The following is a 24,060-nucleotide window of genomic DNA, read 5'->3' as shown; positions in this document are numbered from 1 at the left end:
TGAATCTCTGAGTTCTGTGCCAACTCTGTTTTGATAATATGTTTACTGTATTTGAGAAACCCGCTGTTCTTCAGGAACATTTGAAATACTGTCTCTCTAGGCCTTGGATACATATTTTTCAGGTTTTTTTTTTTTTCATATATGTCACAGATGTTGAAGGCCTTCACAACGTACAAAGTTGAATGAGGTATTTAGGCAAAAGGCCTTCTCTGAAATTCCAGTTCATGTACTATTAGCTAAAGTTGGTATTATCTGACATGTTTCAAAGAAGCCTAAGATTTAGTTAGTATCTAAATGTCACTTGAATGATTTTAAACTGATAACATTTATATTTGTGGGATTGTTCAAAGCATTCTGTAAAAAAAATAACATACACGGGCAAACAGGGACAAGATATTTCCTTGTTTTTATTTGGAGGGTAATTAAAGCTACAAGAAAGAGTCAAAACTAATAAATAAAACAACTTCATTGAATGAAAAAAAAAATATAATAGATTTATTTCTTCTTTTTTTTTGTTAATTTTACATTTTTTTTTTCTAAAAATCATTAGTGAATAAAACCTAGAAAATTCAGGTTGATATATATAACTTTTTCTTAATTCCAGAAGCAAGATTGCTTATGAAAGTTCTAGTTACACTCATAAATGCTGTCAGTAACTGTTTGTTTTTCAGAAGTTGGCATGTTCAAGGTCAGCACCATTTTCTGAAATGCAAATCAACATCTGTATTGTTGTGTGGTTTGCATAAAACAGTTGACTTATAGGTACAATTAGACCCTCTTTTTCATGATTTCTTTGCTAATTATCTTGTCAAGGAAAATGTAGGAGAAAACAACTGAACAACTGGCTAGTAAATGCACTTTTGTGAGTGTCCAGATGTTTTAAATGGTTCTGTAGTGTAGAATTATTCATTGTTAAAACCAATGTTTTTAATAGGTGTATAATGCAGTTAACTCCAAGATGCAAAGTTTCTATTCTGACAGGCAAACTTCCAAAGCAAATGGATTAATAGATCAGGAGCTACAGGTAAGCAGTTGTAAATGTGGGAAACCTAAAATAATGTTTTTTTCCTGCCACATCAAGGTGGGGTTATGAAGCCTCTTGAAATGTGTGTGCTGGGAGTGTGTGGTGGGAATCAGGTTACACCGGTTTTGCTTCTGGTTTTATCATGGGTCTTCTCTGATCTTGCAGAAGCATGAAATTTTTCATCTCACTCTTGTCTGCAATCATCACAAAAAGAAACATGATAACAACCTTTTTTCTTGGAGAGTTTTTTAATCTTGAGAGGTGTCTTTGGTGGTTGGTTTGTTTGCTTTTCAGTATTGCCTTCTCATGGAACCAGGGCCAGTGGAATGACCCTTGCTGTACATGCACATCCCACCCTTTTGAACTCTGTACCCTATTTCAGCCAAGTTTTACAAAGAAATATCAGTGTCATATGTGTGCATGTTGGCATCTCTGACAAGAGATATATCAGTGCTGTTCTGCAAATGATCTGGATTGTAGTGGATGTACAAGTTGACTGGTGCACCTCTCAAAGCACTCTGCTGTACTCTGGAATTTCATTTGGCATGTAGAAAATTCTTTACTGCAGAGTTTGCTTTTTTTTTTTTATTTAAACTGTGCCATATTCTGCATTGAAGGTCTGTGAATGTAGAGCTCTTGATTCAGTGCAAAGTTAGTTTTGACTGAGTGAAGGGCAGAAGAGTGACCTTGTGTCAGAGTATCCATTCAAAAATAATGTTCACTTGGAGGAAATTCCTGCATGTACTCTGAGTCAATCAATCGTTATTCTCTTATCTGTTGAAGGTTGGGCTGTATTAGTCCTGGTGCTCTCAGAACTATCATCAATTTTTTAATGCTGTTCTAAATCCTGAAGCCTTAAACTTACATGTTTTTATACTTAGGTATTATTCAGGGAAGATTTCCTAGCTGTATTTCAGCTGTTTGTTCTTCCTTTTTTTTTTTTTTTTTCCCATTTATTTTTTAGAACAAAGCACAATAAGGATCCCAGAATTTAGTGTGGAAATGCAATTGCAGTTCTGTAGCAGCAGACATACAGATGAACGTGCATTGGGACAGAAGAAGAGGATATGGAAATTTAGACAAAGCATCTCCTAGTTACAGGAGCTAATTGCCACCTCTCAGCCTGGAGCCTCTGGAGGTCCCAGGGAAAACCTTAAATGTCCTGTCTTTGGGGAGCAGTGGTGGATAGCTGGATCACAGGCTGATTGATGTGCTGGGTTCTGTCGTGGCCCAGGAGCAACCACAGGGAGCTGAAGAGAACCAGCAATCTACACAGTGTTTAAAGTGAAATCTCTGTGTTCAGTTATTTCCAGCCTCATGTTTTAAGTGTTGCTGAATAGTCCTGTAGATCTGTCCACCAGGATTTTAGACTTTCTTTTGAGAGGTTCTCAACCCCTCTGCTGGTTTTATAGAATGCAGAAGTCTGGGTGAATTCAGTGCCCTCATGAACTCACCATTTCCAATCTTTGTTTAAATTTCTGTTCAGGTCATGAGTGACAGTGAATTTAAGGCCCTCAATTTACAGGTGTTTTGTTTGGGATTTTTTAAAGTCCGAATAGAACAGTTATGGCCTGATGTCATGGTGTACCAGGAGACCTCAAGCCCTCCACTCTTTGAGATTCGAAGAGTGTAAGTCATATGGAATCTGCTCAGGACCATGATACTTGTTTTGTTAGCTAATCATCCTTGTGGCTACAACATCAGTGCAGCCTTGTCCCTAATTTATCTATCTTGCAGATCTCGCTAGGCCTTTTTGCTCTTGGGAATCAAAGAGATAGAAGGGGTTTTGGATAGAAGTTTGGTTTTTGAGATCCATCAGTCAATGCAATGATATAAATTATATTGATTGCATTGATTTTCCTTCATATAGAGCTGGATTTTGATTGCAAAAGTATCTGGGTTGTTCTAGAGAGTCTGTGTAGAAAGGGATGAGAAATATTTTAATGTAATCTGTCTCAATATGAAAAAGGTATTACTCAGGTTTAGAATAATCTAAAATAATTTTTAAACTATCAAGCAAGTTTTGCTTTTATTGTCTTTTGTAGCCCTTCCTTCTCCCCCTCCTCCCAATCCTTGTAAGCTGCATATTTACTCTCTGAGTGCAAGAACACTGTGGTGGCCTGAGATCCTGGTGACCTGCAGGCCTTTTCCAGTAATTAGGTCCATGTTTGCTCCATGGGAGATTCAATTAAAAATGAGAGGGGTTTTTATTATTATTATTCCCTACTGAAATCCCGCATTAGTTCTTGAGTATTTATGTGACAGCATTGTAATGAGAAAATTTACTTTATTTAATTCTGTCCCTGTTCAAACATTATGGGCTCAAAAATTCCATTTGAGTATTAGCATAGCCCATCTGTCCTCAGAACAGTTGTGAAAGAAAGAGGGGAGAACGTAGCGGCTGCTCATGTATGTCAAAAAAGCTAATTTGGCCCTGCATATTTGTGTGAGCTTGGGGAAAAAATGACGGAGGTATTCAGGTTTTGAGATTTTAGTGCAGCCCGAGACACCTGTGAAGCATGGGACGCACTTTTACATGTTGCAAAAGCCCTCGTGGCGTGTTCCTATGTGTCACTTCCACACAGAAATATGACGTTGTAATTCCTACATTACATACCTGTTCTGTGGAAAAATTGTACTGAACACAGAACACCTGGGATGTTATCTCAGGGCTGCCAGGGCATTACTGCACTCTTCCAGTGGCTTTTGCAACAAGAGTCAGTGCCCTCTTTAACTGCAGGGTAGAGAATCAAATCTCATTCACTGAAAGGACAACATTTTCCAGTTTTTGGAGCCTTCGATGTCTTAACAGCAGCTCCCATGTGATGGTTGTCCCACCAGACTGGGAAATTCTGGAGGGTTAATTTCAGTTCTCACATGTGAATTCAAGCACAAGTGTGCTCCTGTGTGTCCACTCTTTGTTTACTAAGTAGAAAAAACACCACCTGGAGATAGCACATGTTGGTGTATGTGTTGCTCATATGATGACCTCTGTATGTTTTGTTTTTTTGTTTTTCTTTTCAGATAATTGTGATGATGCATTGGTATCTCCCTTGCCTTCAGCTGCCCTTACCAGTTCCTCTGAGCTCTTCAGTACTCACAGTCCCAGCTTTGCAAAACTCAACAGACGAGATGGTAAGGTTGAAATATGAAATGCCTAAACTATTTGTTTCAATCACTTTTATAAAGAATATCCTTCTATGCTGTTTCTATGCAGTGCATTAATTTATGCTCCTGAGAGTGTGCTGTGTAGGAGCTATTTCCTCCTTTATTATAGAAAGCTTCTATTAATTGTGAAGATCTCCACTTCCATTGTAGAGATATCATCCAGGAAGTTGAGACAGTCTTTTTGCTTTGAATGAGTTCCCATATTTTAATTTAAAGGTTGCTAGGTTTGAGACCCTATTCTAAAATGTGTTAAAGACAATAGCAACAAGGTATGAAATTCCAGTGGAATTCAATGATTACACAACCCTGCAGAAATAGTGAATGTGAAAAACAACTTTTCAGACATTTGCCATCATGAATGTTTGAGGTCCAGGTAATGAGTTCACACACCAGGTGGAAGTGTGAATATGAAGCATAGTACCAGAAAGAGAAGTTGGCAGTATTTAGGGCATCATTTGACATCCTGTTGTAAATTCAGGTTGTCAGCTTTCATCTTACTTCCAAGGCAGAGCCTCTAAAAGTGGAAAGCCCTGTATTATCATATTACATGCGAATTTCATTTTAGTAAACACTATAAAATCACTACTACGAAAAAGGTTTTAATTGAAAATAAATCAGAATTTTCATTCTTAAACGTCCCTGAAGTGTGTTTTAATCAAACACCATTTGATAAATCTATAGAAAGACAATAAAGGGCTCTCTTTTATATGCTTGGCACTAATGATAAGGAGTTGCTTGGCCATTAAAGAAGTGTTAGATGGGAGTTACAATATCATATTTGAGCTCCTGAACCTAGAGTTCCTCAGCAAAGTAAAAGATCTTGTCGTTACTGCTCAACAAAAGAAAGTTGTAAACATTGAGCATGATATTTGAGTTTGCCCTGCCTTTGTGTCCAACTACTGGCTGAGATGGTGGATAGATATGCTTATGTGATTGTGCAGATGGCTCCAATAGCTAATTTTATGTGTAGAAAAGAGGAAGAGGTTCAAAATCAGTATTGCAAGTCAAGCTCTGGCTGTACTCTATATTAAAGAGATACTAACAATGTTTGAAATTGTGACAGTAGTTTCAGTTTAAGGTCAGAAATTGAAACAGGTCTTAACTGTTAACTGTTCCACAGTACTTTTGTCATGTAGTGAGGGGTAAGATGTAGTTTTTTAGCAATCCAGTATCACATTGGTAAAGTCCAAGCCCTAAGTAAGGGGGTTGTTTCAGCAACTTTTGTTTCATGTTTTGAGTGCTTATGTGATAACTGATGAGCTGAGGCCAACACAGGGACCTAGAAGCTAAACTCTACCTTGTCTGATTCTTTTGCTGCATGGAGTTGTGTAGGAATGTGCAGTTGTAGTGCTGGCAGAGTTCCTATGGGGACTTGCTGTGCCTTAACCCCCAAAAACAGTGAAGCCCCTGAACACAGCTGCTCACTCCAGCATGGCCTTACCTCAGCCACAGTCCTTTTGGAGGTAAACCTGCTCCTGCCTTCCCCAGGGCTGCTCCCTGCTTTGTGGTGGGCTTTCACATACTCCAGCACAGCCTCATGCTCAGCCATGGTGCTTCAGTACCTCCTGCAGTGTGCACTTACCCTTGGCCCACAGGCCCTTCAAGGTGCCAGCTGTGGGGCAGCTGTAACCACAGCCACAGGCACTTTGAGATGTTACTGCTCTGTCATGGGCTTCTTCCGAGCCACAGCCACCTGGGCTGTCCTTTTGCCACAGGGACTTGTCCACAGGTCACACCCCTTTGGCTTGAGCTCACAATGGAGTTCTGCCTGCCCAGTGCACAGAAGCAGCAGGGATGCCCTGGCCACTTGCCAGCCCAGGAGCATGGGCACTGCTGTCATCAAAATGTTCCCAGGCCCAGCAGTCAGATGATAAGCAGTACAGCAAGCAGCAAAAGCAAAAAGTAGCTACTAATGAGCAATAGACTCTAATAAGCAGTAAGGGAAGCAAGCCCCATGGCAAACACAGAAGCTGCTGATTAATAGCTAACCAGCAGTAACAGCTGTAAATGCAATCTAGTACATTCCAGTCAAATCTGCAATTATCTCAAACCCCCTGAGGCCCATGTTGGGCACATGTCCTGGACAAACCCCAGCAACTCAGCCCTGCACAGCCACTGACTGCCCCTGCTGGGATGGGGCAAGGAATCACAAGAGTAAAAATGGAGCCATCACTTTGAATATCCCTCTTCCTCCTCCTGCATCCCCCAGCTGTAAGATGATGCTGTATGGAATGAGATATCCCTGTGGTCAGTTGGGGTCAGCTGTCCTGGCTGTGTCCACTCCCAGATTTTGCTTACCCTACCCTCCTCACTAGTGGGGGGGTGTGAGGAGCAAAAAAGGCCTTGGCCTGTGTGTTAAGCAATTCTCAGCAATAGCAGACACATTTCTGTATTGTCAACACAATACAGAATATTACAGCACAATTTGCTCTGTACCAGCTACTGTGAAGAGAACTAAGTCTACTTAGTGCCTGAGCTTGGGTGGGAGGATCAAGCAGTAGTTAAATGGTGGCTGTAGAAACTTTCTTGGACTGATACTTGAATGCAAATAGGAGATATCTTTACAGGAAATAATATTTCTTAACAAGGACTGGTCTGTGGCTTTCTGAATGTTTTGATGAGTTGGCTTAGCTTTGCTTCTAATTGATACGACAGTGCTGCAAGGAACAGAGCCTCTGGGTAGAAAGCTAGATTAATATATTTGTTAATGTAAACATGAATGCAACAAGTGAAGATGATTTTATAAAGCACAACTCAGTCCTTTATTGACAGAAAGTTCTAATTCATCAAGTTTATTCAGTAATAGATAACATAAGTAAAAGGCTGTTGTTTAAAGAAAAGGCCTGCAGAAGTGGAATGTGCCATTTAGAAAAACAAACACACAAAGTACCCATGAGTAAAGCATTGTGTGAACAGCTGAAAGTGCTTAATTAAAATGCTGATGAATCTGTACTGGTAATGCTAAAGAGCTTGTATAATTCTGATAAATAAGATTCCGAGGTATGAAATATATTATTTTCCCACAAGAGGGATTTATCAGCTTCTTTGTATACAGTAAATAAATAATGAAAAATAATAAGAAAATTGCTACAGTATGACTGTATCACCTAAGATTTTTCAGTTCTTATTAGCTCTCAGCCTGAGTAGTCAGTATATGCAATTATGTATGAGAAAATAAAGCATATATAGTGTCAAAAAGAATTTATTTTATGGCCAGGAAGTGTTTGATCTGGGCATTAAAGTAAAATTCTGCAGCAGGGAAGCACTTAGTTGCAGTGGGAAGTCCAGGACTTTTTAGTAATATATACTGTATATAAAGCCATTTGAGCTGTTTGTAAGGCAGGTAGGGTGGAAATAATAATTCCCTTTGCTTTCTAATAATCAACTACAAATAAGTATGGGCATCCTGAGCAGCCCTGGGGAACATCAAAAAGCATTGACTCTGTAACACTGAGCTTAAATGCAATTTTTGAAACAACTATGGCAAAATGTACAAACAGTCTGAAAAAGAAACAAAAGTATTTGATCATATTTCTTGGAGTCATATGGGTTTCCAACTGAGAAACCATCAGATCCTTGCTCTCCACATATTTCTAACATTATGATTTGTTGCCATGGGGAATATGAACAATATATCAGGTTCCTGTGGTATTTTCCCCATACCATACCATGTTGAATACCTCTTCTGAAATGATCCCCAGAAGATGTGAAATGTGTGAGCTGTGAGGAATGATGGTGTAGCACAATGGGCAGAATCCTGTCGATGCCACTGGGAACCTGGTGGGTAGAGAGGGGAAATATTAAGGATCCTGTCTGTCTTGTGTTTGTGTGACAGCTAATGTGACATCTTAACACGCCCAAAATACATGTGCAGATCTGATGGGCATAATCAAAGCCAAATTTTTGTCTGGTTTGTGTTTATACCACAATTAAAAAAATTATATAGTCCTCTTCAATATTTTTGTGCCCAATTGCAGGAAAAAGACTGGTTAATGCTTGAATCTGTTCAGAGGACTTGATGTGCTGTAAGTTGTGTCTTCAGTAGCCTGTGCTGTTGTCCATTAGAGCCTTCTTGTCCTTTGTCTTGGGCCTCTGTTGGCAAACAGTCCACAGGGCAAGCATCAAGGTGGGTAGAAGAGCAAAGGGCTCTAAATATTTGCTCTGCTTTGGTTGTGCTTTTTTGGTACTTACTAAAAAAAGTACAGGATGGGTTGTTGACACACTATCAGGAATGATGTGCATAAAAGAAATGTGCAGACACAGACTGTGCTGGAAAAAATGCCAGTATCCCTTGTGCCACCTGCTCTGTATGATGGAGTAAATGTGGAGGAAGAAGAACTTTTATTTATTTTTGTCACTCACAGCAGTATTTGGCGAGGATTTGGGATAACCACAGAAGCAAGCAGAAGCTACATGTTTGCTTTATTAGCAGAATTGAGAGAGGCCCAGTGGGAAAAGCTTCGGTTCTGCCCTCAGTCATGCAGCCAATGCAGCTTTGCTGTTGCTGGGATATTAGCTGCCATTCTTACCAGCAGTAGAATTACTGTCCACCTGTGGAAATGGTAATGGTGGAGGGTTTGGGAGAGGGGAAACACAGTGGGCTTGTTTCTCCACAGGGAAAAAATGTATGAGGCAGCTGCTGTTCTGTGAAGGCATGGCCTGTAACTGATCTTTCTTGGAAGACCAGCTTTGGAGAGGTGATGCTATGAGCAGGTGGCAGTGCTGTGTCTGCAGTGCTTGCATCTAAAGAGTGACATTCCCAGCAGATAAATGTGCTTGTCATGTAAAAAGAGATGCAGTTCAGAGATACCATGCAATCTATGATTTTAGGGCTCAAGCTCAGCAGAGATCTCCCAAATTTCTGTTCAGTGTGTATCATTTGTTTGAATTCGAAATTAGAAGCCTGTGGTGTTGTGCTCAAGATGGAAAATAGCAGTGCACAGTAAAGCCAAACACTTTTGTTGAAAGCATATCACAGTCCTGCCACTTCTAGCAGCAGAAGGGAGAAAGCATAAAGTAGATATTTAGTTATGATGTTTGACATACTGCTGGGAAGCATCTGTGCTAACAGGCTTGGCTTAAGAATTTTTGTATAAACTAGAACATAGAAAGCAAAGTTTTTGTGTTTTAATGGAAAACTCACCAAATATTTTTGTTATATGCTATTTTCTTTCATCTAGTTGTCATTTTCTATGTTGAATGAAGGAAAGATGAAAATGCCAACTTTCTTTTAATATGTGCTGAAAACATTTAGAATAGGCTTTTTTGAGTCATGAATGGAACAACTTTGCCAGAACTTCTGAAGCAGATTTTTATATCAGTTCCTGGAATAAAACTGGGGGGGTGGGGGGGGAAACCAGGCAGCAACTACTGTGTTCAGAGTCTATTTTAGATACTGGCTATTACAATCCAAAGGAAGCTTGCCCTTGGTTCCTGTGTGCAATAGTCACAATTGTGTGTAGGAGAAGTCTGTAGTTTGTTGTCTTTGAACACAGCTCTGTAGTTTGTACCTTAAAGGTAGACACCATATTTTCTATATGGCACTTAAAAAATCAAAATAAAAATTGGTGGTGTGGGAGTTAAGCTTGTTAGGACTTTTAAGAGGAGGTATTATATAAGCTATATAGGTATGGAGTTAAAAGAGCTATAAAGTAGTCGAAGAACAAATCAGTGATGAAATTCATAGTATTCTCATTAGGTGTTTCATGGTGTACTCATAGGACAGACTATTCTATTTAAGGTAGGTAAAATAATCAGTGATGATGAAGACTTCTCTTGTGATTGAAGAGGGTAAATCATGGCACTAAGAAGCAGTACATGTTGGTTTGGTTGCAAACTTTTCCCTGGAGAGTTCTTGTAGAAGAATGGAGGCTGAGTCATCCAGGGGAGCAGGAACAATACGGGTATGGAATAGATATGGTTCTGTTTCAGGAGTTCAGATAAATCCTATATTAATAAATTATAAATCATGACAATTCTAACACCTACTCTTAGACAAAGAGATTTCAGTTGTGAATTGGAAAGTACAATACCATCCAGGAAAAGAAAATGTTTGTAGAAGTGCTGAGTTATTGAAATTAAGTTCATTGAGAGAAACCACATTTATTAATCTTTCAACTCTATTCACTTCAATAAACTTTTCATAGAACAACTTTGAGACAGAAATGTTCAGTTTTATTCCCAATGTGATTGTATTCACTGTAGTCATACTGGAGTGCTTTTCCATACTTCATTAATAATGACAAAACAAAAAAGTGTTGGGTGGCAGAAGCAGTGGTAGCCTCAAAATTTGCTGTCTTGGCTACTCGCTTAATGGCTTGTGTTCTTCATAGCTGCATTGGTTGCTTATTGGTGAGGCTGAATTGAACACTGGGTGTATGTGGAGAATAAATGTGTGCAAGGAGAAACAAGTTAAAGGAAAATAAACATAGCCTGTAATTTTAGGGTGTAAAAGAAAGCAGGAGACCATTACATGATATATTCCAGTCTGCAATGGTTTTCTTTTTAATTATAATCTTCCATTTATTGTAGTGAGCAAAGTGGTAAAATGCAAGCAGTGGTTGCAGTTCTGTTTCTTTGGCTTGGTGTTAGCACAAGCCTGTTTGTGAATTCCAATTGTGAATTCCTTCCAATGAAGCAATTCAAGGGATAGTGCAAATCTTTACTTTTAAAGGACAAATACGAATTAGAAGCTCATGTAAGAGACAGCCTGCTTTCCAATGTGAAGGCAGTCCTTCTGGTTGTTCAATCAAATAGTTTCTAGCTTTACAACAAATTATCTGAAATGCATTTATAAGCTGTAATTAAACAATTTTTTCAAATACTTAATAGGGCTCAAATAAAAATAACTAACACTTTGCATTTCTTTCAGAACACAGCAAAAAGGAAAATATCAAAGCAAACTACAAGTTACAAATTCACATTCCCAGAACTGCGAGGAGGGAATAGATATGATTTTTCAGGGGTTTTTTTTTGTGTGCCAACCTCATTGATGTTTGTACAGCTGAAAAATAATACATTTCTTTTAAATGTCTTAGAAATTCAAAATTCCTCATGAGCTTTAGGTTAATGGAAATAACCTGATGGAAGCACACCTTGTGTGGTGTATTTCCTAATACTAAAATATGAAAAAACAGCCGCATGCTCAAGTAGACTCCTCTGTGAAGACCTGAAATAATTTAACGGTTCTTTAGCAAGCAAATTTTTTTTTTGTGCTGTCATTGTCACCTAAATTCTCCTCATCCAATCTTTCAGGAGCTGGTGGCTGGTCCCCACTGGAGTCCAACGAGCAGCAGTGGCTGCAGGTGGATCTGGGAGACAGAGTGGAGGTGGTGGCGGTGGCCACGCAGGGCAGGTACGGCAGCTCGGACTGGGTCACTGCCTACGCGCTCATGTTCAGCGACACCGGCCGCAACTGGAGGCAGTACAGACAGGATGACGCCGTCTGGGTAGGTCTGAACTGGCATGCCTTTGGCCCCAGAGCTCCCTGCTTCAGGCTCATTTGGGCATTTGGAGAAGCAGCTCTGGTTGCACATCCGAGGAGTGCTGCAGTGGTGAGAGAGCAGACCTGAGCGACTCCACGGGGTGTTTGATCTAAATGGGTTATGTCACCGACTGTCTGTGTAATACAAGTTTAGGCCCTCAGGAGTACATGGCTTTTCAGACTATGAGGATGATCAGGGCAATTAAAATGACCTGTGTGCTTTTGTGCCTGGTTGGCTCTGATTCGGGCACACCAGGGTAAATGGGGCTAATCACCTCCGTGCTTTCTTCAGGAAAAATGAAAATTAATTCTGTGCCTTATACGTATTTGGCCAGAGCAAGAGAGATCATGCTGAGGAAGATGGGTGGTAAATTGCTCCTCAGCTGGAGAAGGCTGGAGCTGCAGCATGGGTTGTGGGATGATTTAGGAGACACACTAAAAGTGATAAAGGTTTTTCTAATACTTTAATGCAGACTTGACCATTGCTGCATCACAAGTTCAGTGTGTGGCTGTGCCAGGTGCTGTTGGTAGAAGGGCTTGGGGGCAGCAGTGGCACCACAGGTGTGGATGGAAAAGTTTACAAGCCTTCCTTTTGTACAGAAAATGTCAATTGCTAGTGAATGGGTAACTCCCCATAGAATGGGATTCTCCCCATGCTCTGTGGTGTAGTTCTGTGCATCAATAGCCCTGGTAGCATGAAAATATGTGGTGTTAAAAGAAACAGATTCTTCACAAAAATAAAGAGGATTATGTTAAGTGTAGCCAAGTACACTTATGTTTTTGCTTTGGTTAATACTTCACTTAAACGCTGTGTCACAAAAGTAGATTTTGCTTTAGAACATAATGACTGTGAGTGATGGGAGCTAGGGTACAGCAGTAAGAGTGGAGAAGAGCTGCCTAATTGTCCCCAAGTGTGTGGTGGCAGTGGAGATGCATGTGCAGGGAGGTGAACTTCTGTGCATCTAAAATCCATTGTATCATCACTTTGCTTTATCATGGCTTGATTCAGGGAAAGCTAATGAAATCCTCCTTCCCTTAGAAAAGCAGCTTTGGTCCTAAGATGGTCATAAAGTTGTCAAGTGCTTCACCTGTCACTTAAAATATTATATTAGGCTGTCTTTGCCCTGATACTTACATATATATATATATAATATTTATAAGTATTATATGTATGTGTGTATATATATATAGGTATATATTGTATGTATAGAAATTTTTTATATATATATATATATATATTTAAAAGCAGTGGAATTTGGACTGAATATAGCAATCATTTAATCTGTCTCTTGACTTCCACCCCTGGGAATCTGAAATACTGAGAAATTTTTACGTATTTGGTGTCAGTTAAGTGCTTCTTTGCCTAAAATATTATGTGGCTTGTTGAAATTTTGTATTAAGACAAATTAATTTTTTTATTACATGTCAAACTTTTTAGTCCTTTTCTTTCTGTAAACACTTTTTCTTTTCTAATTTTTTCTTCTCAAAAGGAAGTTTGAAAAGACAACAAATAGAATTTACCACAGCAAATCTTAATGCCCTAAGGATTCAATTTATGAGTTTCTTATCTGGCACCTAATATTGCACATGAGAATAAGAACAAGCCTAGCAGGCATTTAACAGTGAATTAGGATTTATGAGCAACTTGGGCTCTCTTGTTTTACTAGAGTGATCAGGCACGAAGTTGATTCAGGGCAGAAACTGACACAACTTCCAAAGCCTCAGCAGACCTGGATGCTTGTTTTCTGGAGAGATAATTTTTGTACAGGTTTCTAATGGAAACCACCATAGACTACAGACCATAATTTTCTATATAATTGAGGAAAAAAAAAATTGAAACTTTGGGTGTGGAAAAAGAAACAAAGGATTTGGATAATTTTCCTGTTACCTTAGTTTCTAGGAGTCACACTGACCAAGTGAGCCAGTAATGTAATTCCAGTCCAGAAGAACCATTTGCTTCATGTTCCCAGAGGGCTTGAAGGGTTTGTTAGGATGCTTCACCAAACTTTCCTGGAGGAAATATCTGATAATGTAAATCCAAAGTGGGCTCATTTGACATTTCATTAGATGCTTTAGTCCACCTGAACTGGCAAGTCTCATTAACACTTAGGAGCTTGTGTGCCTACCCATGGAATTAATGAAGATCAAGAATTCCTTCTGTACATTTTTTATTCTAACTAAAGAAAAAGTTGATTTTTTTTTTTCCTTGGCACTTTTGGATTTTCTTCACTGAATTAAATTAGGTCTAGAGAGCCATTTAGAGCACAAAGAGGAAAGCCAAAGAGGCTTTCAGAAGCATGTACAGAATTATAATTTCAAATTATTCAGTGTTCCTCTTTTATTGGCAGTTATCCTTTCCTTTGGGTTTTTTCTAACTAAGAAGAAACATAGAAGTGTGCTGTCCAGCTGAATGTTAAAGGTTTTTTCAGACCCTTGGATGAAATGAGGACAAGCACAACATGGTGCTTGTCCTGAACATCTGGCTCTTGAATGGCTGTAAGGGAAGTTCTGCATTGCAGACCCCTAGGAAAGAGCCCTTGCCCTTGACTTAAGGTAGTGGACCATTTCACAGGGTGGGAAAGCTGCCCCCGAGGGTAGCCTCCAGGTCACAATCTGTGGCAGTGTACACTGTACCAATCTGTCACAAGTTGTGGGAGTTCCAGACTTGGGAATCTCTATCTGTGCTGGCTTTGGTTCAGTGATGTTTTTTGCTCAGCAGGAATAAAAACATCCCTCAGTTATCAAGACTGTTTCCAGCATAAACCCAAACCAGACCCCCATACCAATTACGCTGGTATGAAGAAAATTAACAGTTAAACACAGCATTGTGGGTGGGTGGGATGGGCGGTGAAAGAAGGATTTAAGGCAGTAGTTTCCTCTCTTAGGCTGAAGTGACAAGTTACCAATCCTTAATTTCTACTCAAGCCAAGTCAGATCTGATCTGCATTTTCTCCCAGGCTATGTGCATGACTCAGAGAGAAAGCCACGGTGTATTCCCAGTTGGTGACACTGTAGTGTTCTCTTTCATGCACTGGCCAGCCCTTTCCCCTCTGCGTATCACCGGGCCATTAAACACAGGTGGTGGGAACAGCAGGAAGGCAGCAGGGCCTTCAATAATCCCCAAGTAAATCTGTCCAGATGAAACTTTTCTTAATGATCCCAAGAATGTCTGATGGTCCCTGTTGCAAGTGCTCTGATGCTCTGAGGAGTTGTTGTGGGTATAAGTTTGGTCCACCCATATGGCAGAGATGTTCTGCAGTGCACCGGAGACCTGGGCACATAAATTCTTTATTGGGCTGCCAATAAGACAGATGTTTGCACACCAGCATATATGACATATCACCAGTAAAAGTCCCTTTCTCTTTATAGAGATTACAAGGCTTATTATCCTCCTCTCCCAGCTTGCATGCAGCTCCCATCAACTTCCCTGTTAATGAGGACTGCATAGACAGATCGCGGGGAGAATCAGAAAACCTTTTAAGTTTTCACTCAGCCTGTGTTTATGATGTTAGTAAATTCTGCAGCTGGAGTTGAAGACAAGACAGATTAGCCATTTAAAACCAATTTTCCAACCCCATTTGTATTTAAATAATCTTGTTACAAAAGGACTTTCTGGTTCAGAGCAAACTAGACTTATAATTATATTTTCAATATGGATAAATCAGCTATGTGTGGACACACTAGCTATTGATTGGGAGACATAAAACATAAATCTTATTGCTTGTAACAAGTAAATGATTTTTCAGTGTTTTTAAGTGTTGAATAATTCAGCATTTGCTTTACCTGCATACACATCACAGCCTGAGTCAGTCCAAATTGTGTATTTTACTGGAAAAAAAAGTGTGGGTTGTGATATAATGCTATTTCATTTTAGATTGCAATTTTTATGCTATCTATATTGAAAAATACTTTACAAAGCTGAAAAACACAATTATGCAGGAAGGCACAAAGGAAGGGATGAAACAGGCATAGATGCGTGCAACAAAAGGAGAAAAGAGATGTTCTTTATACAGAGTTTTGAAAGGAGAAGGAGAACTTGTGGAATTGGAGATAAAGGCAGACTCCTCTGACAGTGGCAGAGAAGGCTTTTATATTAGAACAATGAATCTGTGCAGAAAGGCAGTGAAGAGGGAAAATGGCAGAGATGGCACAGAGATAGTTCACACTCCGTGCAGGCCCGTGCACACTGAGCAGGAGTGAGCTGGTTAGCAGTGACCAGTGGTATCAGCTGACTTGCTTGGTGCATGTTCTGATAAAGCTGCTGTCCCCTGTGCATGGAAGGCACAAGGTGGCACTGGGGGGGACAGGGGCTGTGAGCCTTTACCCCAGAGCTGCATCAGAAGATCAGAAGTGCTCCTCTGGTGTTGGCCCATGACCCCTTGGTTGTGCAGGGAATAAAGCAGAGCTCCCCTCCCGCAGCAGTGCCCCAGTGGTGTCGTGCTTCTCTCAGGTGTGAGGATGCTGTGCGAGGCCTGGAGGGCTGGCAGGAGGCTGAGGGCGCATTAGGAACGTGTAATTTCCAGGGGAGCAGGAAAAGTGTTTTAATAGAGGTGATAAAGATCCCTTGCATTCCCTTTCACTGGGAAACTTCTTACTTGCACATGTGAGCTTTTGCTGAACCAGAGGCTTTTCTAATGAAGTCTAGAGGAGGGTCACCCTTAATTGGCTTATAAATCTACAGGGGTGCTGTAAACTTTCCCATTCCACCCTAGCTGGATAATGACTCTGGAACTGTTTTGGTGAGTTAATTATTGTGAACATAGTTAGAATATTAATCTTCTTGTCAGATTTATAATTGTGCTAATTTATTCTAAAGCATCTTTTAGCTCCTAGTCCTAACACCCTCCAAGCAAGACCAGAGCAAATTTCCACATGTAGCAATGAGAAGTCCCACGTTGTTTGCTTGGGTTAGAGAATGAGTTTTTGTATGTCTTGTTATAATGCTTCCTGCTATACTAGTATTAAGATATATTTAAACTCCTTTATGCACAGTAATTATTGCCAGTCAAATAAGTGTTAAGCAGTAAGTACGTATGGATTATTTCCTTTCTCACCTTTGCTCTAAGAAAAGAAAAAGAAAAAACAAAAAGCAAATTGATACTTTCAAGTAGGAATGAAGAAAGTAATTCATTCTAGCTGCAGGGAAGCAAGGTTTTCTAGAAGTTTTCATTGCTATGTTACTACAGATTTTGAAGAGGCAACCATTATCCCTTTGTTGTAATTAGGACTGTTCAGATTTAAGACTGCCTGATACTGAGATGCTGTTTGGATGTTACTAATTTGCTTCTAATTCTGGTTTTACACACTGAGCTTACTGCAAAGGTGGCCTCCTGAGTACATTCTCAGGAAATCTGTCTTTCTTGGTATTGCCAGGGCAGTTCTTCTGTTGGAAGGATAATTCAAACTGTCAGTATATCTGTTTTTGTCAAGTGCACTCTGTATGGATTTATGTCTGAATAAAATGGGTTTACTTAGATTTCAAATAGCCCTTTACTGTTAAGATGCTGGAGCTAGCCTTAAGCTGAGTTTTGTATGAATTCCGTGACCTTACAACGTGCTTTTATCGTTGGTTAACTGTAAAGTGATATTAAGGTGGAGTCTAGATAATTTCATGCTGATATTAACATCAGCAGTGTCCTCAGGAATTCTCTGTGCATGATGTTTGGCAGCAATTCATTCTGACCCAGAAAAAATTGCCAAGAAACATGGTTATTGACAGTTTGTGCTGTTGCTACTGACTTTTTAGTCTTATGCCTTTGCAAATTGCCTGAAATGCATCTTTTCTGTAACCATTTCACTCAGGAAGGCTGAGAAATATTCTCTAATTTCTCATTCCTACATTGCAGATATTCTCAATTATCTTGTCTCTGCTACTTTTGTGCTGGTAGCTATAGGGTGTGACTCCATAGGGTGGGAAGAGTGAACTCCATTGGAATGGGAAGAGTGGTTGGCATGGCTCTGGTTGGTGATGTCTGGTCCCAAAACATAAATGTCTTCCAGTCATCTCCAGCAGTTTTGTCTGCCACAGCCAGAAAGCTGTTGTTTCCCCTCCAGGCATCTACTAAGACAGAAAATCTTGTTTGTGGCATGCTAGGATGGTGAATGTGGAAAATAGGGGAAATTTCCTCTTACATGGTGGAGTTTGGCCATCAACTCTTGTATATCAGTAGACCAAATTTCATTATTTTTGTTTGCAAAATATGTTCCATGGCATTTGAAGGCTTAAATAGGCAGCTTTAAAAATTCTGAATAAATATGGAAAAAAACAGTTATGTAATCCATATGCCTACAGAGCTCAGTGAGTTTCTTTGCAGTTGTTTGGTACATTTTTGGAACAAATGAATGGCTCTAGCTGTCTGAAATATCAATTCTTTTGTGGGGAGCCAACTTACAAGAGTACTCTTATTGTACTGTTATATACTGTAAAATAAGACAAATTTCCTGCTGCTAAAAAGTGTGTCACTTCACTTCTACTGATTCACTCTTAGATTAGATTAATCCAAATAAATAAACTGGTTTGAGTTGTAGTGTTCAGGTCTTCAGTAGCTGTTACAAGGTTGTACTGATTTTGCTCTGAGCCCTTTCCAAATGTTGGATTAATCCTGTAGTGAGAAGTTCATGAGCAGAGAAATAGAAACCTGTTGCTTGTGGCTAGTGAAAATGGTGCATGAGAGAGAGAGGCAAACAATGAACAAAGCATTGCAAACCCCTTCAGGACTGGCAGAGGGGTGTGATCTTATGTAGACACCAGATTTAGTGATGAGACACACGTGCAAACTGATTGGAAAGAGGAGAAAGGAGAGGAATGGAGAGGAGATAAAGACAGATGGAGAGGTAGAGAGCTACAGTCAGTGACCAGAGCTTCAGTATCTAAGATGGAATAAAGAACAGTTTCATTACGTCTGCAGTCAGCAGCAGCAGAAACCAAAGGTCTTTAATTTCTGCTCATCCTCTTCTTTTCTCCTTGGTTAGCAGATTTGTATTCCACCTTGGGTTAATGTACCCAGTGTTTCCTGTTGTTAGACACCCATCAGCTGCAGAGGCCCCTGCAAACTGTTCCTGAGGTACTTTCTTGAAAAAGTGTTGTTTTCACAGAAACTTTTTTTCAGCTCTAAGATTGGATCTTTGCATAGTAGCAGTGCAGGAATGGGAAGATGGAAAAACAGATAGGTCCAGATGATTTATGGGGAGGACCCTGATTTATTAAAACTTTAATTTTCTTAGGCTATTTGGTCATGTGGAAATTCTGCTGCATTGCTCCTTTATGGTCTGATTGGGAGCCTGCTGCTGTCCCTGGGGCCCTTTCCCATCAGGGATCCCCAAGCTGTAAGGATAATGAAATGTTCTTCCTTGCATGAACTCAGGTGCCAATGTCTTTTTTTGGCCTTTTTTTTCTGAACTGTTGTGTAAGCTAAGGTGACCTTGTTATATATTAAAAAAAAAAAAAAAAAAGGTGCAGTCACACAGTTAGAATGATAAGTAATATTTTCTTGCTTTTATATAAACCAAGAAATTCTGTAGTGACATCATCTTCACAGTGCTGGAAAGTTGATCTTTGCAGAATTCCTTCCTCCCAAACCCCTTGTCATTTCAGCTAATATGGATTTATTTTTTTAGGGTGAAGAGGGGACTTTTTATCTTGCATAAAGAACTTGAAAATTATTTGTTTTCATTGTCATTAAGAAATTAGTTTTATGAGATTTATTATTTTTTAACTGCCTATGCCTGTACTGGGATATTCCAAGTGTGGAAACAGTGTTTCTCTAATGATTATTATAGGAAAATATAAATATTTAATATATTTTATTAGATATTTTCCCTAGTTATAAAACAAAGAACAATTAGTGAAAGTAGTGCTATTTAAAAAAAATACTCAATTATTATTCTTGTTATGAAGGACTTCTTTTAATATATTGCCTTTCCAGATGTGTAGTGCATATTTTACATCTTTCAGTGACTTCCAAATTTTAGTGCATGAGAACTTTCAAAACACTTATATAATAATTAATTTTGAAGGTTACTATACCAATTGTACTTTTTACTCCTAAAGCTGTTACTCAGTGAATAGGGAAAGATAGAAGTCCTTAGAAGATCCCTTGCAGTACAAATAAGTAAGAACAAAATTTATCTGTGGAGTGAATAGGCCTGTCCACGTTCCTTTGAAATTTAATGTAACTGAATTTTTTTTATATATTTCTGAAACCTTTAGGGAGCTGCCTACACCTGCTCTACAGGAGTTAGTTAACATTTGTGGGGTTAGTAATCAAACATGACAATAAACTTCAGCAAACCAAAGTAAAGAGTAAATCCTGACATAGCAGTACTTGAAGGACTTTTACCCTTCAGGGAATAAATATTCTTCTATATTGAGAGTTGAGGGTACAAATGCAGTTCTGGAAAATGATGAGAGGTTCCATATATAGACACCTTTACAGCTTGAAGGAGAGATGAGATTTGACTCAAATAAAAACTAGTCAGCTGTTGTGCTCAGAGAAACTAAATGTGAGCCACATTTTAATTCTAAATATGGAGACTCCCATATGAGTGATGAGAATGGACAAATCTTCTCTGGAGAAGATTCTAGCTGTCTCGAGATGAGGTTTGCTAGACTTTGTGGAGAATTTGTAGGGAAAGATTTTGCCTTGGAATATTTTAAGTTTAGGTTCAGCTTGCAAAAATTGTGATTTCATTTACAATAACTTCCATTTGGAAATTAGACTTACTATTTTAAAATCCATGTCATGGTTGCCTCAGGAGAGTCTTTGTCTTGATAAACAGTCAAGAAAGCATCCAAACTTGTCCTAGTTAATTTAGGAAAGCTGACCCAAAAGATCTTTACGCCTTTTGCTTGGTAACTGTTTTAAAAATTAAAGCAATCCTGGCAATTCTATTCACTCTCCTTCCATAAATCCCCATGGATCCAAGAAGTGCAGGTCTTTTTGGCATTGGCATGGTAGCCAATTTTGGCTGATGCTTTCAAATCTTTTCTCTGGGTGCTTTGAGGGAAAACTGAGATTCTTAAGATTGCAGGGCAGGAGTTTACTTGTAGTATCAAAACTGCAGTATGTGTTCTGGATCCAGATTTTGTATTTCTGTTATACAGTTTGCTGACACAGGGGGACTTTTTAAACATCTAGAGTGTGTTTTACATCCTCTGTGTCAGACCTGAACCTCTGTTTTCCCCTGGGCACAAATGCTCATGCTGCACTACAGAGCTGTCCACAGTTACTCATCTCTCCTTGCTGAGTCCTTCAGACCAAGATTGTTTGTATGCCAGTTAGAACATGTGTTTGCCTGGTGGAAAAATCTTAATGTTAGCAGTATACATTAATGGTAATACTTGTAAATTCCATATGCTCAGCAGATGCTTTCTCATTTAGGCTTCAGTTAAAAATGTTAAATAGGAGAAGGAAAGGAAAAATACTGAAAACATGTCTCCTGAGAAGCCTTCTGTGATCTGTTACTCAGTAAATTAATAGAGATAGATTTTAGTCTGGAGAGCAGATACTAAGAATGATGCTCTTGAAGGAAACCTTACAAATACTGCCTTCTTGCATCACACAGTACTTCAGGGAAAAGACTGTCTCCAAGGAAGAGGACACACATTGTGTGTCCACACACTATTGTTCCCATAAAGCAGTCTCTGGAAAAAACCTATTCTATAGAGATTTAGGAGTGATTTCCACATCAGGGCTTCTACATTGTTTTGCAGTGGAATCATTGTTTAAGCATCTGTCACTTTGTTCATTATGTGTCTTCACAATGGGTTATTTTCCTTGCTTTCAATTTGTGTTCCAGATGTATGTATTCAGGCTTTTATGTACATCCAATATGTGACCCTTCATAAGCATTCTCTAATATCTTTACACTTTCTAACTTCTGCTTATTTCTTGTTACAAATTCACAAGCACACTGCCAAATCCATGAATGATTTATGCTGAAGAAGGTTTGAGATTAGTAGGCTGAAATGTGCAGTCTTTTCTTGGTTTTGTTTCCTCTGAAAGGGAGAACAAAACTCTTGGTTTTAGTGTTGAGAACAGTTTTGTAATGTCTAAAGCAGTTAGATCCCAGAGTGAGAACCCAAGTTTCTTATTACGTCAGAGCAGACAGCTGAAGTGTGCAACTGAATTTTGTAGAGAGCACTTAGTGTTGACAAATTACACCCAACAAACCATTACAAAGTTCAGTCAGCAAAGCCAAGGCTATCCCTACAGAAAGATTTCAAAAATTTCAAGTAGTTGTGATTTGTATCACAGTCACGTAGCTCATGATTGACACATTTACAGGTAGCAACTCCTTGTTGGCAGCAAATCTCAAGCGTAGATACTAAGCAAGGAGAAAACATTCTGATGTGCTCTGCTATCTTACTATCTGCAGAACCTGTGGGACTCGTGAAAATATGCACAGAAAAAGGGAAAGATAGACACCCTCTAAGAAGCTGACTCTTTGAAATCTGATGGCCATGGAGGTCATGTCTAGTAGATTCTGGATGTGTTGGCTGAATTTCCTCACAGTAGAAGGGGAGTTTTGAGTACTGCAGGAATGAAAAAAGCATCTTCATGCCTTATACTCAATGTCATTTCCCCTCTTTTTTTCTTTTTTTCTTCTTGCATTTTACTTTTTCCCTTAACTACTCTTCTCTCCCACTAGACTGGGCCACAATAGACTGCTTTTGTTTTGGTTGCTTCTCCAGCAGGAGTATGTACTATAGTGAAGAGGATAGCAGAGATTAACCTAGATAGCCTTAGATATAGAATTCAGAGGTATGTTTAATTTCTCAATGGAAATTATCAAGGGGAAAAGGATCTAAAGACAGTTACAGAGATTCTGGAAGTTCTTAATACCTCCTTTTTAGTGGGACACTTCCTGTTACCTTTACTGAAAGCAAATAGTAACTGACTTTGAGCAGTGCTTTCTAAAATCTGTGAGGTTATTCAGGTACAAGTAACTACTCATCTGAATGAAGGTTTTAGCCCGTGATCTGGCAAACATATGGGCACTTAACTCATGCATTTACATTTACAGAATGAGCCATGAAGCATAGCAATTTACAAGTGAGGAAATCTGAAATGTTGATTCTACATAACTCTGTAATAAAACTTCCAGTGGTGCCAGGATTTCATCCCACACCTGTAATTAGGTGCTCAGCATAAGATATTGTAGAGTAGGGGCTTTGGAATTACATACTTGCTGAACTTGAAAGTTACTTTCTTAGTTGTCTTATTTGCTCTAAAACTTGTTTTTTTCTCCTTTTTTTTTTTTTTTTTTCTTCCCTGGGAAGCTATTCTCTGCCAATTTGTTCATCTTGAGGAGCTTTCTTCTTGCCTACCTTTTGTGAATGGCCAGAGTCATTAGAAGTAAATGCATATCTGCAGTCTGATTTTTAAAACAAACTGCAGCAGCAGCACATTGCCATGAAATAAGGCCTTTATTTCACACTGTCCTTCACCTAACTTTGCTTCTTTCTTTCTTTCCTTCTGCCAAGCTGGAGGTCAGCATTTAGAGCTTAGCCTTAGCATTTGAAGGCTTATAATGGTATCACTGTTTATGGACACTGGTTTATGTCCATGGACATTATTTGGTTATAGCCCTGTAAAATATGTGTGCTATTCCAGGAGGAGAAATATGTGCATGTGGTTATGCATACATCACTATAAAGGTTAACAGAAATGGTGATCTGCAAAGAGGATTCTTATGAAATTAAAGACTCACAGATATTTAAGGCAGGTTTAAGGAGTTATTGTCAAACATGCAGAGCAGTTATGTGTCTGTGTGTAAAAATAAATTCATAGGACAGTGGAGAAGCAAATCTGAGGCACAGAGGGAAGGCAGAGTTTCAGGTGGCATTCATCCAGCCATGTCTGCAAGAATGCAACGATGATGATTTATAATTACTGTGACGAAAATAACGATGATTCTACTGCCACGTTTTTACCATAGCCTTGGGAGTATAAGTAATTATGCAATGATCAGTTGATTCTACATATTCACAAATTTAGCTATTTATCATAATTGGTTTAGTCCCTTGGAATTACTCCAGACTTTTACTTCATACAGTTGGTTGTAAAAGGGAAGTGGAAGGAAGGAAATTTCCTTTAGCTGCATACACCAAATCAAAGTCTGATCTACACTAACAGTATCCTCATTATTGATTGCAATACTTGTTTATTCTTACAGGTTTAAAAAAAAAACAACCAAAAAAGAAAAAGCAAAAAACCAGCAATAATTAAACCTTCACACAGAAGCCATCTATGTCTCCTTTTCGGAGATACTTTCAGTGGGTATCAAAAATTAGCTGATTCACACTTCAAAACACATATTTTCTACGTTTTATCTGCATTTTATCTGCTGGACGTTCAGTGGTCAAATTAGATTGAATTAGGGG

At 39.1% G+C, this 24,060-nt stretch overlaps 1 protein-coding gene across 1 annotated transcript in view; it reads left to right on the top strand.

The window, feature by feature from the left end:
* The window catches only part of CNTNAP5 (contactin associated protein family member 5), a 275,001-nt gene that overhangs the window by 71,624 nt on the left and 179,317 nt on the right, over positions 1 to 24,060 (top strand). The window contains exons 2-3 of the mRNA XM_074548748.1: positions 4,049 to 4,159; positions 11,447 to 11,640. Of these exons, the coding sequence (XP_074404849.1) occupies positions 4,049 to 4,159; positions 11,447 to 11,640 (305 nt within the window). The remainder of the gene's footprint in view (positions 1 to 4,048; positions 4,160 to 11,446; positions 11,641 to 24,060) is intronic.

This window comes from Zonotrichia albicollis, chromosome 10 (genome assembly GCF_047830755.1).
Source record: "Zonotrichia albicollis isolate bZonAlb1 chromosome 10, bZonAlb1.hap1, whole genome shotgun sequence".
Lineage (NCBI taxonomy): Eukaryota > Metazoa > Chordata > Aves > Passeriformes > Passerellidae > Zonotrichia > Zonotrichia albicollis.
Note: the sequence above shows the minus strand (reverse complement) of the source record. Positions and strands in the feature narration are given on the sequence as shown.